Source organism: Tribolium madens, unplaced genomic scaffold (assembly GCF_015345945.1).
Source record: "Tribolium madens isolate multiple individuals breed KSU strain unplaced genomic scaffold, Tmad_KSU_1.1 Scaffold_20;HRSCAF=117;Tcas5.2_LG4, whole genome shotgun sequence".
In the NCBI taxonomy this organism is placed as follows: domain Eukaryota; kingdom Metazoa; phylum Arthropoda; class Insecta; order Coleoptera; family Tenebrionidae; genus Tribolium; species Tribolium madens.
In genome coordinates this window covers 7,338,012-7,356,185 of record NW_025400985.1, presented here as the reverse complement: position 1 = coordinate 7,356,185, position 18,174 = coordinate 7,338,012, and the positions used below count along the sequence as shown (strand labels likewise).

Here is an 18,174-nt window from a genome sequence, read left to right as displayed (position 1 = left end):
TGCCGACGCTTGTAAGATGCAAATCGCCATCCGAAATCCCTTTCTGCGTGAATCAGCCCTCGTTTTATTCAAATTGGTCCAAGTTCAGGTGTGCGGCGGTATAAAATGTTGTTGCGTCGTCAGAAGTTCGAGTGGTCTCGAGTAAATCAGAATGAATTTATTTAGGGCGCGATTAAAAAAATTCATATTCTCTTTACGGCCGATAAATATGCATGGCTCCCGTAATGGCCCTTAAAATTTTTATTTCTGTATCTTGGCGCAGTTTATAGTCTCCCTTTTGTGCGTAGGTATTTCTGCAAAAGACAGTGCAATTAAAATATTCAAATCACCTCAGTCGCGTTATAACGGCCTTTTGGGAAGGTCCAATCTATAAACTCGTGTTGTAAACATTTTATGAGTCGTTATACGGGGAAACGGTGGACCAACGGCGCAAATTATTGCCTCGACGAGGCGTTTTAATCACGCGAAAACTGGATGATATTTTTGTCTACTTCCAAGAGGGCTTACTTTTATTCCGATGCTTCTTTTACTGCTGTCCGAAATCCAATTCGCATTCAAACTGCAAGTGGAAAGTGCCGACTTGCTACTATTTGCTTGTAAGGAGCACTTTCACTAGACCCACAAATAAATTGCCTTATCCTGCGAGCACATTTACTTAAACGAGTTTGATTTACGACCAAACGGATCGCATTACAAGTGATTTTAAATTCAACAAAATCAGATATTTGATAAATTGTAAAAATAACGCGAGAAGTTAGAAAAGTTGGGCCAAGTTTATGAGTGCTGCACTTTTTATTAAACTTTGCGACGTATTACTCGTAATCGCTGATGATGCTTCAAAATAAAATTTTAAGCTGATTTAAGCTAGTTTTTAATGAAAAAACTTGGGTTAAGGAAGCTATGAGTGAAACAGATTTGGTTTAAAAGTAAAGAAATTCTTTGTTGGATTTGAGTAAAATCGATCGTTTGTATAAAACAGTAATGAAACTGGAAACGTGAACTTGGTACTTAGGTGGGGCCGTCTGTTGTCCTGGGGCGAGCGCCGATATCGGACCCCAGACACGATCGCGCTAAAGTGCTCGAAAGCCCCCATTTCGCAGCGCCCCCGGCTAAGAATTAAACGCCTCCCCGTCGGGTTATTCAGCTGAACCTGGCACCCAGCCACAATCATACACCAATAAAATGTATACCACTTCTCCATAATAGTGTCCTCCGGAAAAATCCACAATCGACAAAATCAAACCAGCTTTCCGCTACGGCACAAAATAATTCTTCCACAAAGTACAAAAATTTTGGTGACCAGTGATATTTGTTTCATTTTGCAAGAACCCTACCTATTTTAAAGCTATCTTTCTGGTTAATGTGATTATGTAACTAGAGAAGATCCTCGCCCATATCGACTACATGACACTTTTTCTTTACGAGTCAATTCCACGCACCAAAGTCCATATGGTTTAGTTGTTCGATGCACGCGAGACTTTACGATTTACGCGCTGGTATAACGCACCGGAGTCATCGAGCTCTCTCTATAACAAGACCAACTACCCCTCGCTTGCATAAGAGGACAAGGCGTGATATTCGCACATTACCATTCATTTTGCACGACGAATTATTAGCACCGCATGCCTTCATGTTAGCCGCAGTAATATGTTCATTGTTGCTCGCTAAAGAGCTTAATAATGATCAACGCGTGGTATAAACCTCGTACCGAATTAACGACATTGTTTCGACCAAATAAAACCAACAGATATTGTAACTTTTTTTTCTTCGGCAAACATTTCTATTCCGGACACGCAAAGACAAGAAGACGACCCCGAAGCCGCACATTTATTGCCAATAATTTCATTTTATTGCCGGAAAGTCTTTATATTATTTCGACCGTATTGGCACGACCGAAACGGGGAAACGGTTAATGATTTCCATCGGAGAGATACTTTAAGGAAACCATCCTTTAAAGTTTTAATGTACATAAAAGGCTGCCTTTATTTTATCAAACACCGCAGTTTTTCCGCTTTTTGACTTTTTTTACATCAAAATTCATATTTGAACCAAAGAAAACAGAAAAAAAAACAAAATTTGAGAAAAAGTATTAATTAAGAGGTCAGGAAGAAAAGCTGTAAATGTATTTACGAGGTGACTTATGGCGATTTTAAAAAATAATTCACCTTTATCTGCCTTGGTCTGTGGAGGAGCGCAAAGTGTTATAGCCGCCAGCACGCGACGTTTAGGGATGAAGCAATTAACAGAAATTAAACAAACATTACCAATAAAGATTAGGGATGGATCTAAAATTCAACAAGTCTATCTTTGCGTTAGAATTTCCTTTTTCGTTTCGGTAAAGCACATGTGGCTTAGAAATTTCGAGTATTTGTGGAATTAAACGTTGAAAAAGCCACGAGGGGGAACGATTAGGTGCACTAAAACACGACAAGTCGGAACCTTAGTAACATGGCAGATGACACGGCTTTTATCAGTAATATCTGCAAGATGGTGTACGAAGAGGAGGGTGGAGGAGAGCGTCTGTCACGCGCTATATTTGAACAGGCCCTCTGCAACTCCAACAATAACTTCGAAGACGCCCGACGCTAGTTTTGACAACTTGACTTGTATGTTACTCTTAATGAGTTGTGGAAGACAATGTCGGATCTATTTTAACTCGAGTACTCGAAAATCGCGAGACTTCAATCCCGTCTCTCATTAAGATACGTGGATCATTATATTATTATTATTAAAATTCTCCAACAAGTTTTAAAACAAAAAATTTGCGTTTTCATAAAAAAGCTCATTTTTCTGAACTCTGTCGCAAATTCCTGAAGTTTTTCACAAAGAATTGCAATTAATTTCAAATAAAAATGTCGGCCCAAAATTTATTTTACAATGTCAGTAATTTGCATTGTTTCTTTAATAAATCCGAATATCCATCTCGGGTGCACCTTAAATGAAAAATGAATAGAAACCGAGCAAAAATCCAATTACCGGGGCTTTAGCATCGGGTATTGTATCCGATTTTTTGTCTGTAGTTTAATTAGAATTTTCGCCCGGAATATTTCTCCGCCATGGGATGAAATTCCTTTGTTAAATGAAGCTTTGAATTTAACCAAAACATTGATTTTTGTCAATGACATTATCACCCGTTCAAATATTTGCAAAAAACCTCTCAATTTCCATCCGGCTTTCAATGGCGATTTTTGTTTGCTTGTTTCGGACATAAAACCGCCGCAACGTACGTTATAAAACATTCATTTAGCTGCAACAAGTTGCGCCATGAGCTTTCGTTCCGGCGAGTAATGCGAGCTTTCTTGATGACTTTTCTATTCTTTTTTCGGAAGAAAATTAAATGGTCGCGCGATAGAAAATTGCCAATAAATATAAAATGAATTATTGATGATCCCATTCTTCGGAACGGTTACAAGCAAGGGGCGTAAACGTAACAGTAAGCAGGAACGGCAGCAGGATTGCTGCATATGTTCCCCATACTTTATGCATTGATTCCCGCCTGTTCTGCAGGGCTGGTTTATGGCCGCACGAAACGACTGCTTCATACCATCGAACCGGAATATTTATTATCTGACGGATTATTTTAACCATATGGAGTGCGCGATTTTTTCTACAAGAGAAAGGGCGCCAATATTGGAAGAGGACCAAAACAAACCAAATCACAAACAAGGAACTCCCTTTGAGTTTACTCGACCCGAAATAACTCTTCCTTAATATACTCGTAATGGAGAATTTACAGTAAAAAACGTGTACCGTGTATAATATCTATCATTTTTGTTGTGGTTTTTGATCACAAAGGAATCGGTTTCACATGGGGGTCAGTGCCGCCCCCCTTGTGAAATTTTCGTAGCAATTTCGCAGCGTCTCGTTTCCTGCTGATATATCGCAATATGGCGTCATGTCTCTTGTCAGTAGTGGGGTTGTAACCTATTGATACCGGGCTGTGTGTCTCATTCATCATTGCACAAACAAGCTTTCTCCGTCTTTGTGCCGAATCCGGTGTTAATTTATGAAGAATAGGTGGTTGTGGTCGCCGGGGTTGGTTCCCATTAGCGATCCGTTTGTTTTCTCGTTAAATCTCGTGATTTGTTGGCGGTAAGTGGAGATATCGCGTCGACACCCGGACTCTGATGGATTTATTAGACGTATCTTAGCAGGTGGTGCGCTCCCGCTCCCGGATTTCACACACGCCAATTAAGAATATCTCGAACTTGACCGTGAATTATAAATCATCCGCGAGTCGCTTTAATGACTGCCGACCATAACTCAAAACTTTGGCAATAAGCTGCGACGATTTTTCGCTGCTACTCGATAAATCACCAAGTTTAAATAGAAGCGAGTATTAATTGTACAAAACTATAAATCACCGCTTTTTGACTATGATTGAAATCCGGTTAAGCAGATAAATGGTTTTTTCGGCGAAGAAGGGAGCACAATACACGCTAAAAATGGTATCGATGTCTGAACAATACTCGCAATCTCACGACAAAAGACGCCCGGAATGGTCATCCGGAGAAATCCGGGTGCATGCGTGAGTTGGGTTCGAGTTTCGATGACCGGTTTCTAAGCACGTAAATAATATTGAATTTACAATGATTTTGGATTAGGACGACGGCTCGTAAAAGGACCAAATAAAATGCGATCGATATCAATAACTATAAAATTGATACGGAAAATATGGTGCCAATAAAATTTCCAAGTGTATTAAAGTGGAGGACACGACTCGGGTTCTATCGACATAAAAATGACGATGGTTTTATACCAAATCGAATTTTTTATAAGCTTTATGGCATGATGGGATGCTCTGCTTGTACAGGGTTGTTTACGAGTATACTATATCTCGTGATTTTTTCTAACCACAACTATAAAAAATTTCAGATATAACAAAAGTGTCAATCAGTAAAATTTCTAGTTAAATAATTTTTATGACTGCCATAAATGCATAAAAATAACTGTATACATTTTGCAGGCTGTCCTAATTCTTCGGTTAACATTTTATATTATTTTAGCGAAATTTTACATAATAATAAGTATGTAACTTCCCAGCCCGGTTGTAATATACTATTAACACGAGTTATGTGTGGGGATGAAAAAATAAGCTACTTTGTTAAAAATAATTTTTGGAATGTCTAGAAAATATTTATCAACAGCACCAATTATCGATTCATTTGATTTCAATTATTCCATCTGACTTTTTAAAAATACTTTAAAGTAAAAGAAGAAAAAATGATTATCCACAATTATGTAGACACTTTTGAACTATTCATCAGTATGTTGAAAGAAAGGGAACTATTATTTAGATTTAGTGTGTCTTGGTTTATGAATGATTTAAAAAAGTGCTTTTCTTTGATAAACAAAGATAAAAATTTTGGTGCCCTGTTTTTATTTATCTCATTTCCTACAAATGATTTTTGCTAAATTGTATAAGTAATAAATATGACAATTGGTACGAAACTCTCTCTTTGAACTCACAAATGTTCTAGCATCTAATTTATAAAAATGTTATCCTTTATTTTTTATTTTAGAGTTTAGTAATTTTTTTCTGAATTGTTCCCGTAGATGCATCTTTTTCATGTATTTAGATGTTGCATTTAATTGGTTACAAACATTTGAAGTTTGAAGTATTTTGTGTGTTAAAAATATGTATAATATGCAATAAAGTACAGGGTGATTCAGATAAAATAATGAACCCGACATTCTGACCATGTAATCCAAAAAAACAAATTTCATTTACTTCTTGATCTAATTTTAATTACGATTTACTATTTGCATTTCCAATCCAAGTTATCTTATGTTGCTCTGACAGTGCTTACCACTGTTTGCCTACCTTTAATGTTTCGTTCTTTCATACATTTTGTATTAGGTTTACACCGAAAAAAAATTCTCTAATTTCTCTATCATTCCGCGAGAATTGGTACTAATGATTGTTCTCTGCGCTGATGTCAGTGTGATAAGATGATAAGTTGGATTCAACTTGCAAATCCTAATTTAAATTGGATCAAAGGCGTAAATGAAATTTATTTTTTGCGTTGCATCACCAGATTGTTAAGCTCATTATCTTATCTGAATCGCCCTGTATTAAACGGGGAACAAAAAAACGGGTATAAAATTGGTCCGCATGTAGATGCCTGTGTGACTCCTTCTCGTGGTTTTTCAAGCAAAGTCGTTACTAGTTGGTCTGTAAAAATGAAGTATTCTCATAAAGGTCACTCCATCTCCATAACCTTGATGCAAAAATATGGCAGTATTCCGGCGTGTATTTACGTCCATAACGGCCCAGCGTTAATGTAGTTGTTATAAATTGAAAATGTCTGCACCGCAGCGACCACGACCATAAACTAGTCCCGAAAGCCGGCCGCAAGCTAACCTCCGTTGATAGCTCACATGAGAACAGGTACAAACCCAAACTTGGCTCAACCGCGACTTTTCCAAACTTGGCCCCCGTCTTGTTCAAACTTGCGACTGTCATGTCTAAGTGTCGTCGCATTGTTTAAAATAATTTTGATTCTTTAGCTGCCACGATTCAATTAGCTTTAATTAACAACGCGACGTCAAGACGACGCTTGGATTTCATTCCGACCCCTTCATAATTGCATCCGACATAGCGGTTGGTCTTTAATGACTGATGGAAGCCTTGAGGAATTTTCCCGTAGACGTATTTGCATGGATTGGAGTATTACACGCATCGGAAAGTCAATTTCCCATTGCTGTAAGCGAAATTTTTCATATTTCGATGCTTATTTTAGGTCGAGTATACAATGCATCGGACTCCATTCAGGTGTCCCATTGTGATTAACCGACTATACACCATTGTATGGAATGCAATGGAGTTTCACTTTGACTTCAAATGCTTTGAGAATCGACGTGTATGCTGGCAAATTATACGCTTACTTGACGGTATTTAGACCGTCTGAATATCTACTCCAACGGCTTTTGTATTCCAAGGTTTCACTTACACAACTCAATACCCAAATTCTAATACCATTGCACAACCACCAAAAAATAAACCGATTTGCAACAATACATCATTTTTATTCAGACTTTAGACAACTTTGCTACGTTCACGAGCTTTATTTTATACCAAAATTTACTAGTGGCTTATTAATAATGATAACAAACAATAAATTAAAAAACGGAATATATTTCATCAATTTCGGTGTTGTAACGTAAGTGAAAAACAAGGCTAGACGACCGGCAGCAACTATTAATTTATTAATTACTAGGGGAAACACTCGCCACGCGAATCAACAAAATTCGTTGCGAAATTAATCAACGGCAGCCGCCAGCGTTTATACAGGTGGCTCTAAAAACTCGGATCGATTGAAAGACACGAGGCACGTGTGTCTTGAGTTTATGCCGTCGTTATGTAATGAGGCATAAAACGTTATTGCAGCGCAGACAATCACTCTGGTGGGGCATGACTATGAGCTGTACCTCGTAAAGAGGCGGTTGTAAAATTTAATGCTTCATTTGTTTACGATAAACACAGTTCAGGACTGTCAAAATCACGCAGACCTTTAGGGAAGACCGGACGCGTTTGGAGTTTTTTTTCTTGATTTTTGGCTGGTTTTTTAGGAAAATAAGCCAAAATGGTGCAATTTCCAGAGGTGGCAAGTTGATTTATTTGATTACGGTATAGATATCCGATCCGCCATCTTCTATTATGCTTTCGTTTGAATAGCGGAGGGCGGAATTGTCGTGTGATTTTCCTTCGTTTTTTTCTCTATCAATATTCCTTCTTATTGTACACAATAGTCGGCTAGTTTTTCTCGCTTCGTGGCATATAAATCTAAAGTGTCGGTTATAACCGACTTTCGAGTGTACGTAACCGTTATCGTATGTAACGTATACATAATCAAGCAGTTTGCTTGCATTAATTAACTTTTTATCGGCATGTTTACAACTTGACAAAGGATTAATTGTTGCTTGTGCAAACGAAAATCGATGAAAATGAATCTAAAGACAGCGTTTTACGAGGCGTTGTAAAAATTATCGTATTTGTCACGAGCGAAATTTCGTTAATAGCGTGCGCCATCTTATTTGCGAATCTGCGTCACGTTTGGCAAACGATATTTGCTCGTATATTCCGGCCAACATCTTAACTGAACTCGGCGCTTATCACAGCAATCTACAAACCCAATTTCCGACGAGGAATCGATCTCTCAAATCAGCGCTTCCATGTAGAGGCGATATCTGCTTGTCACGCTTTTGCATCTTCTCCATATTTTATAGGCGCGGGGCTTTATCGCTGAGGAAAGTTTAGGATCGTACGAGGCGATCACCGAAATGAGAAAAACAATGCCAGAGAATGATTGCGGACTCTATGTAAAAGTTTGCGAGAACAAATACAAAGACTAACAAGCAAAAATTTGATCTAGATCTAGGAAATTATTCAAAAAGTTTCGAAATGCTTTGACAATTCCGAATTTGTATTTTTTGCAGGTAAAAGTGATGTTGAGGGTATCCAACCCGCAAGGCTCCGGAATGGAGGCGTGTTCAAACACGTTCTTTAGCTTGGACAAGCGAAAGAAACAAGTGAATTTGATCGATCCGGCCACTTGTGGAGGACCGTCAGCACCTGAAGATCGAAGAGTGGGCGTTGCGGCGCCCAAAATGTTCGCCTTCGACGCGATTTTCTCGCAGGATGACTCGCAGGTAATTAACACGTCGCTTATGATTTTAACGAAGTTGAAATTGCCTTAATTCGAGGGGAGGATAAATTGAATTCAGGAAATAAAAAAATAAAATTTGATGAATTATTTGGCCGTAATCTCACGGGAGTCATCCTTCGTGTGCACCATATTTGCTTCCCCAGAGACGCAATGACACACTTTTGTGAAAAACAAACCGATTTTCGGCCCGATTGTGGTTTTGCTGTGGTCCGTTGGCCAAAAAAGGCTCGTTAAAGCCCCCTTTTGTTAAAAGTGCCCGTTGGCAGCTTCGGAATTCCGAATCAAATATCCCGGAGTTTGTCGGATATTCCGGTATGGGTCTCGCATTCACTCACTTAATTAAATCATGGCGTCGTTATGCGCTCGAAGGCCGCTTCTTCGCAAAAATGTTTTATTGTTTTTATGTGTGGTGTCGCAATGCACCCCTCCGTTTTATATCTCTCTCTTTGCAACGCGGGAACCAATCAAGCTGCAGGGGGACACAAATGTAAAAGTCGTGTTCAATCTTTTTAAGATTCCAGATTTCTTTGAGTGAAACACTCGATGTGCTCTGCTATTCTCTTTGGTTGTGTGTGGGGTTTTTGAGACGGTAATGGAGTTTGTTGCATTGTCTGTCGACGATAAATTTTACTTTGGGTAAAAGGCCGACAGACTATTAACGTAAGCGATTAACTCGTGAATAGTTAGTTATCTCGCACGAGGTCACAAAATATTAATATCAAGACACCCTCTTTCAAGGTAATGTCGATAAGAGCAAGAGAAGGGTGTAAACTCTTAAAGTAATGACGGTGATGACAATGCACCCTATTACAGATTTAAGGTGGGAGTTAAACATTTTTTTTTTAATTTGTTTCAGACGGAGGTGTGTTCGAGTGCCCTCACCGATGTGATCCATGCTGTTATCAACGGCAATGATGGCTGTCTGTTCTGTTTTGGACATGCAGGACTTGGTAAGTGACTCATGTTTTATTTATGGTAAGTCGGGACCGAAAGCTCGAAAGGACTGTTTTGTTTCAATTAGGGACGATTTTTCCAAACCGGAATCAGACCGGATTTGAGGATGTTAAACGTTGTAAGAATCAAAATATTTTTTCAACAAGAAGCAACAGAAGCATTTTAAGTAAATTTTAATCAAAGAAATATTCGTAAGCAAAATTTGCTCAAATCTACTGTTGAGTCAAACACACATTTGTTTGATTTTTTTTATTTTGAAATAAACTTCAAAGAACTATTTCTGTTATTAAATTTTATTTATTTTTTCTATGGGGAAACGAATCAATTCTTGATCCCTTTGGAAATAATAATAAAACATATTTACAACCGTTTGCAAAAACCCAGCACAACTCCCAATTCTGCTTTTTCAATATTTTAAGCCTCTTATAAAATATTGAAATCCGAACTAAAATTTTCATAGAGTTACATCAAATAAAAATTCGATTAGGTTTTCGTGTATTTCCCATTTTTGCAACTTTAAACCGTCGCTCGATAATAAAATTAAATTCGTTGTAGCGAAAAATATGTTGGTTGCAGAGAAATCGTTGATGTCTTTACTGAAATTCCCTTCTTGTGTCTTTAAAGAGTTCGTAGCAGTGCTTAATAAGAGTCAAAATTGAAACATAACTCTATGCATATTTATCGTCGCCTTTTGCTGCAATCACGAGTTATTTTAAAGGTAAATTTCGTGTCGAAGTCTCTCTTCGTTCACACTCAGTAACCAGATTTAAATGAACGGGGAAAAGTTTGCTCCTTCAGGATAACACTGCATGTAATAACCCATTTCCATGCAAACGCGCCTTGTAAAATGCAAAGACGATCCGAACAAAAGTGTCTCGTCACATTCGCTATTATTTATTTCGGTCTGGAAAAAGGGGGAAGGCCAGTTTGTTTAATTGCGGTTAGGAAACTGCCGGGATAATTAGACGCCCCGTCAGCGAAACGATTGCGAAATAAAGCTAAGCCTCTAGCTGATATCTTTCTCTATAGACGGGTATTTATTCACGAAAGGGGATTAGGAAAGCTTATCGGTCCCTGAAAAATGGCTGAATCCAATACAATATTTTCTATGCATGCATTGCTTCGGCCCGAAAAAACTTTCATCAACTTGCAAATTTTTCACGGGCTCTAACGCATTGTTCCCCGATGTGATATGCATGGATTTGCCTCCCTGGCGACGCACCAACTTTAATAACAAAAATTTTAATGCGACGTTTATTATCACGGACGAGGATCCCCAAAGACGCACTTTCAAGGCTGGTTTTGTCCATTGTAAACATTTTATTTCGCCAGGTTGGACCACAAAACCAACAAGAACTTTGTTTAGCCAATTATTCATTCAACAGTGAAAACCCCGCTTCAATTGGGTTAGTAGTTTTGGAGTTATAGAGGAAAGTTACTAATACTAAATATTAAATATGGATTCAGAAACGGGCTAAAGTATTACTCTTACAAGTTTTGCTTGAATAAAGCCGAGCAAGGTCACAAAACATAACACCAATGTTTTATCGTATAAAACATTTTTTTTTACTACAAAATACGGAATTTGAAGCAGGTTGGAGTTTTGCTAAATTTTTCAATCCTAATAAATGATCCAACTTGAATAGCCTTTCTGTACATGCACAACTTTGTATATTTTACTTCAAATCTTTTTATTTTGGTAGTTTTGGGTTAAGAGCCCTCGAAAACTTAATTAATTTGGAAGTTTGAATGGGGCGAGTAGTTCTTGAGTTTAGGGTGGTCCCCCTCACTCACATACGTGGAAATATATTTTTGGTTTGGTCGGTTTGGCGTGGTAATTTGCATAAAATCCTATTGAAATGTTGGCGCGCTTGTAAATTCTGACGTTAAATAACTGGCGAGGATGTCCCGAATAACGACACCCCAGAGTCCGATCAACGAGTCAAATGTTCTCATCAACAACAACCCGCCGAACAGTTGGTTTTAAGCCAAAAATAAACGTCATCGTCGATAATCTCCGAGAATTCAATTCGGGCGCCGACAGTCACCATTGAAAGACACAGAAATTAATCACAGTCTGTTTAATTTAAGTAATAATTATCAACACAGCTAGCTCGTGTTTTTCAATTAACAGATTGGGCTAATACGAGGGAAGATCAATCTTACTTCAGGACTGTTTGCACACTTAATTAGCTGGAAATTAACGCAGTCGCTAAACTTTACGATTAAAAAGCCCGGGTTTACCCCTTGACTGATTATCTCTGCAAATAGAAGAGAAAATTAATCATAATTTGTTCCGGACAGGTGTTCGAATGCCGTAAGCCATCTTCGCCCGGCTCGCTGACGTTTTGTCACAATCAACCGACTATAATTTCATTTCTTCATCAACGGACCCTAAATTAATTTCGGTTGAGAGGCAGATCTTTAATACAAACTTCGGCTATGCACGCACTCCCAAAGGAACACGACTTGATAAATTACAAAGAGGTTCTATGCTAATTTTTGCCAAATTAAAAAACGCACAACCCCCAACTCACCTACAGCGCCAACTGAGGATACAAATTTTTGTGTTCTAATTAAAAAATAGCTGTAGAGAATAAACTTGCGCATTGGTGTTGAAAATCAGTGTTTTGTTTCAGGCAAGTCGTACACGATGCTGGGAACCCCCGAAAACGCCAACACTTTGGGCATAATCCCCTGTGCCATTTCGTGGCTGTTCAAAGGAATCAACGAACAGAAACAAAAGACCGGTGCTCGCTTTTCCGTCCGCGTTTCAGCTCTGGAAGTGTGTGGCCCCACGAACCAAATGCGGGACCTTCTCGCCGGCTACGCCAACGGTAAGGCAAAAATAATTACAAAACTTTCCCCCGAATTAAAAAATAATTAATTCTTTCCACCCTTCTTTTCGATTCGTAATTTTAATCAAGTCTTCGATGTGTTGCGAGTGGCAATAAAACGCATCTGTTGGCTCATGTCACCGGCTTGTGGGAATATGTAAGACACCTTGTAACCACCCCTGAGAAGTTTTCTCTTTGTTTCGGTTACGTGATGCGTTTAGACAGTGGCGTAATGTTGCTTTTTGTTTAAATTTGCACGTCACTGATGGTGATTAGGGTAATTTTCCCGTTTGCAGAATTCCGTCTATCGAAAAATTTGCATAAAGCTTTTAATTTTCCACACGCAAGAGAACAAATGGTCTTAACATTTCTGCGTCATGTTAACTTTGATATTTGTTGACAGAGATATTAATTTAGTTGCGACAAACAAAAATCGAGTCAAGTCGAGCAAGGGCTAGAATATCATCCTAAAGGGTTTATCATCGGCAAGTTGTAACGATAATAAAGTGGACTATAACCTTAAGTTAAGGTAATTACTGGAATTAATTAAACCCAAGCATAAATTCAGAATGTAGCGACGGCACGAAACTCATAAACTCGGGATCAGTTGTTGAAGACTCCGTTCTGATTTGAATTTAGATACTGATGTTTACTTTCCATTGTAGCGTAATATGAATTAAGTATAAACACATCAAGATGCTGAGGAAATTTGTTTGAAGAGAAAGGTGGTTGACAGGTGGCGTCGACTTGTAATTAAAACGAAAAACTTGAGAAAATTACCAACGACGTGGAAATACGACGAAAATGTAATTGAACCGAAGAGTTTTCGCTTCTGGATATGTTACAACAATTTGTAAGTTTAATGCAGCCAGAAAGGAAATAAGCATAAACTCGTTATTACGACACAAAACAGCCAAGACCAAACAATTTATAACAGATCTCATTTTCTTATTTTAAAATTTCTAAGATAATTCTCAGAATACAAATAAGACATAAAATAAAAATTGAATTTTACAACTATCTAGTGAATTTTTAAACAAAGACAGGATAATTTTAAAATAAAACACAATCGGGTGTTTTGAAATTTTGAAATTAATATTTTTGTAAAAACAGATGTTTATAATCTACACTGTCTCGCCCGTTTCTTTCCCAACCGCATCGTCGACGCTGATGGATCGCTCGCCGTCTCAACTCTGCCACCCCATCCATCATTTTACCTTTGTTTATGTTTAATCTTTTCGCAGATATGCTTTTACAAATTTGCAAGCGTGTGTAAGATGACGTGCGGCGTGCGTGGGTCCGGAAAACGTCCTTTTGCTACGGTACGTGAATAATTGGTTGCATAACATAGCAAAGTTTCGAGTGACAATTAGCACAATTCCAGCCGCATCACGCCTAAAAGCTGTTTAAACGTCGACTTTACCCTCTACCAGTGTCATGTCAAGCCGAAAATGTAAAGTCGTATCTAAAATAATAATAGCGGATTAGCAGAACACGCCACTTTGTTATTTGCTGCGGCAAATACGCTCAACGCAGTGGCGCAAGAAAAAGAACGAAGCTTTAAAATAAATTTGTTAAATGACAATAAAGTAAGGTCACCTGCCAGATTGGCCAATAATAATAGCGTCCTTCTTTATCGCGTGTAAAAATTATCCTTTATCGCCCCCATCCCTGGAAAGTGGTAGTTTATTTGTTTTCCTTCCGCAAGCCCTTCTATTTACCCTCGGTCCTGTTCCAGCAGACTCGGAGCAATCCCCCGGCGTATACCTTCGCGACGACCCTTTATTTGGCAACCAACCCCCTCACTGCGAGCTGCGGGTGCCAACTGCGGAGAAAGCGGCCCACTACTTGGACGCCGCCGTCGACTGTCGAGCACCCACTCGAGAAGAGTCCCGCGACACCCACCTTCTATTCACCCTCCACGTGTATCAGTACAGCGTTGCGGGAAAAGGAGGAGGTAACGATTCTAATTACCCCAATTTATGATAATTGGATTTCTTATCTTATCATCGAATGAAAAATTGTTACAGTTGCCGGTGGAAGGAGTCGCCTGCACCTGATCGATCTGGGAAATTCCGAACGCGGGAAGGCCAGTGGAGGGATCCCCTTATCGGGATTGGGGAACATCCTCCTTGCGATTTTCAACGGGCAAAAGCACCTCCCGTATAAGGAGCACAAGCTGACCCAACTTTTGAAGGATTGCCTCGGGTCTCTGACTTGTCATGCAGCAATGATAGCGCATGTCTCGCCTTCGGCCCAAAATTATTCCGATACTTTGACTACGGTTCAGCTGGCATCGAGGATTCATAGAATGAGGAGGAGGAGGATCAAGTTTGCATCATCTGGAACCGGCTCTGGAGGAAGTTCCGGGGAGGAACCAACCCGGACCACCGGAACCAGTAGCGAACCTGATCCTTCTTCGAGTGATTTAAGTGCTGATACTGTCATCTACGTCGGTCCTGCTGATGACGCAACCGACGGGGAACACCCTCCTGTATATATACCTAGCCTTAATTCCGGAGACAATCGATGCTCGATGAGCAAAGTTCTGCGAGGTTCCAGTGCAGAACAACGACCAAAAGTTCCTACCAAAGACATACATCGTCCGGCGAAAACTTCGTGCCAAAGTAACAAAACATCACCAGCTCACACCAACTCGCCCAAATCATCACCAAGTCGAGCAAAACCGGTCAAAGGCGCCAGCGACGAGCAATGGATCGACGGACCAAGAATCTCCAAATCTAAAGTCGCCGAAGCGAGGCACTTGATGAAAGAACCGTGTCATGTCAAAAAACGCGAAACATGGATCGATGGTCCCATGCAAGCCGAAGGCACCAGCTATGGCTACATGGACAGTCATAAGAAAAACATGATCAGGAAATGGGTGGAACACCAAACGTCGCAAATACAGAGAGCTGCTAAACCCAAACAGTACAAAGAATTGACCCAATTTAAGACAGAAGACGAAATCGTGAAACCTCTTGATAGCAAGAAAATTGAAACGGTTGAAGAATCAGTAATAAGAACGGGGCTTAAGATGAATTCTATCAAGAATGACGCAATCCCGGAATGTCAAACACCGGAAGAGAAAGAACCTGGAGAAGACTTGGAAGACGAGGACGAGGAACCCGAATTACCACCAGCACTTCCTTTGATACAACCTTTAAGCAGTCGAGAAGTGTCCCTTGAAAGCCTTGATATGCTTTTGAAGGAACGCATGCTCTCGAACGCCGAGTACCAAAACTACCAAAATGCAGAAAGCGATGAGGATGAAGTCTTGGAAATTATTGAGGTTTGTACCTACAGTGCCAAATAATAATTTTAATTTAATTTAATTTTTATGATAGGTGGAGGAGCCTCTCGAACCAGTCCCGACGCAAGACTGCTGCCTCCAAGTGACAGAAGAGGATATAGCTCTATGTATGGGCTACATCGAAAACCCACTCCCTGAAGTAGACCAAGAGAACCCTCTGGACCATCCTTTGAGGATCCTGAGTCAGGAAAATTTGACAGTTGTATCAACCTTCACCGACTCTATGTCAGTCTACACTGACCTTGAAAGAATACTTCCGAGACATAAATACGATCCTCAGTATGATTATGAGGACCCAGACAATCCTTATCCCCGAAACGGTAATTTTGACGAGTCGACGAGGAAAAAATTCGACCAGTTGGCACGCCTGCACCAGTTATACACGAATCGGTTGGCAAAAGCCAACGTTGCTAATTCAGAAACGTATCAGAAGCAACAAAAAAACCGGACTTTAAGCCGATGTGAGTCACTGTCACTTAGTGATATGTTGTACGGGGGTGGGTACCCCGACAATGGGAGTATCTACTCAGAGCCGGCTTACGTCCAAGAGAAATTCTGTGAAAATTGCAAGATAAATTTAGGACGTCCGGCAACGTCGCAGAATTGGTACACTGATTTGTACTTATCGGCCAGTACTCAGGACTTGTCTCAGAAAAAGAGTGACTCTTTAGGTGGCCGCTTTCAGCGCTACTGCCACAACTACGACCACAATTTAGCCTACTTGCGTCACCCCGACGGGGCCTCCAATCCGAATTTAGAAGAATCCAGGGTCCACGCATCGACGTCCGAGAGCGTCCCCGCGCCGCCACTACCGCCCCCGAACAGTCTTCCTTCCGTCGAACGTATGAACAGGGCTATTCTCAGTATTGAGTCCGGGACCGCGATCAAATTGACTCAGAAGTCAGAGGGGTACGACAGTGGACACGACTCGACCCCCAGAACATCCAAACATAGTCCTGCCGCGATCAGTCGCAGGGCTGAAAGTGGCTACGACAGTGTGGTGAGGGATAGTGAAAGTTCGAGCATCGACTCGGACAGTATGTCGCATTTACATGGCAGGAGGGGCAAGTGCAAGCACAAGCACGAGAAGAGTTTCTGTTCGTGGTTTCTTAATCCGTTTACGTGTAAATATATCGATGACCCGCCCGAAACGCATTTCTAACTTAGGGGTTTTCCCGACGCAAGACTGATTTTTGCAAGAAGATCTAGTTGGCCACGAACATCACGTGTTGCATACAAATTTTTTCTACGCCCGAATAGACACTTTTTTTTATTTTAAAATAGACACTAAATACCAAACATAAAACCTATACTCGTATGCTAGCCTTATCCCAAATCAAGACATTCCACGTGTATGCCAAATTTGTTTCACTAACTACGGTTATATACAATACTTAATAATTTTCAGCAATAAACTATAATGTGAAATTCAAAACTGGAAATATGCGTATTGGATTCAGTTTCTTTGTGTTTATTTGTAATTTGTGTAATTGTACAGACATTAATACTGTTTCTTTTCGAAAAGTTCTATTTTCGGCTTTGGAAAAGAGCATTCAACATTATTTTACAGATCAAAATTGTTTTTCGTGGCCAATTATGTGCTCAAATTCCCTCGCCACCACTGTACATAAACACCGTGTTATTATTTCCGATGCATAAAAAAATTCCGTACCGCCGTTGGCCGTGATAACTGATACCTCTTCTCGGCCAACTCGATTTGTAACAATTACGCAACGAAACAGTATGAACCCGTATACGTCGAAATGTGTCAAATTTATCTTTAGGATCATTTATATCACTTTAAATGTGTATAATTTGAGAATATTAAACGAAAAACTTGGCTTCTACATCTATTTTTGGTATCGATATTATTTACTTCCTGCATATCATTAGAAGTTTCGAGGGATCAAAATGATATCTTGCCAACTATTTCTAAACGAAAAATAGCTTAAGACTGCTTGTCAATTTTGATCTCGACATCTAAATTTTATACAAAGCTTCTTTATACAACTAAATGAATTTTATTTGTGATAAATTGTAAGTAGTTGTAAACACCTTTCCGTTTATTCGAATTTATATAAAATGTAAATTAGTGTAAATTTGTGTATTTATTTCAATTTTATACTGTTATTAATCATTTTTTGAATTTATTTGTAAAATAGCTGTTAGAACTATTACAGTTGTATTGACTATATAAATAAAACATTTATCAGAAGTTAAGTTTCATTCCGCCATCTGCCACGAGCTTTCCAAAGCTCTATCGAGCTTTCACCTTTCATATTTCAAAAGAGATGGCGTCCCAGCCCCACAATTACTTCTTTGACTAGCATTTGGACCATTTCAAAACAAACAAACTCATTGTTAAAGCTATCTAATTAAGATAATGAATGTGGCAACATGC

The 18,174-nt window shown here is 39.4% G+C and overlaps 1 protein-coding gene across 3 annotated transcripts in view; it reads left to right on the top strand.

Annotated features, from left to right (window-relative positions):
• The window catches only part of LOC123005490 (kinesin-like protein CG14535), an 86,752-nt gene extending 68,770 nt beyond the window's left edge, over positions 1 to 17,982 (top strand). For 2 of the 3 annotated variants that reach the window (XM_044399271.1, XM_044399273.1), the window contains 6 exons: positions 8,440 to 8,652; positions 9,526 to 9,619; positions 12,263 to 12,460; positions 14,199 to 14,417; positions 14,491 to 15,752; positions 15,808 to 17,982. In XM_044399271.1, coding sequence (XP_044255206.1) covers positions 8,440 to 8,652; positions 9,526 to 9,619; positions 12,263 to 12,460; positions 14,199 to 14,417; positions 14,491 to 15,752; positions 15,808 to 16,935 — 3,114 coding nt within the window. In that variant the 3' untranslated portion in view covers positions 16,936 to 17,982. The remainder of the gene's footprint in view (positions 1 to 8,439; positions 8,653 to 9,525; positions 9,620 to 12,262; positions 12,461 to 14,198; positions 14,418 to 14,490; positions 15,753 to 15,807) is intronic. The other variant, XM_044399272.1, reaches the window with a different exon arrangement.
• Positions 17,983 to 18,174: the final 192 nt, after the last annotated feature.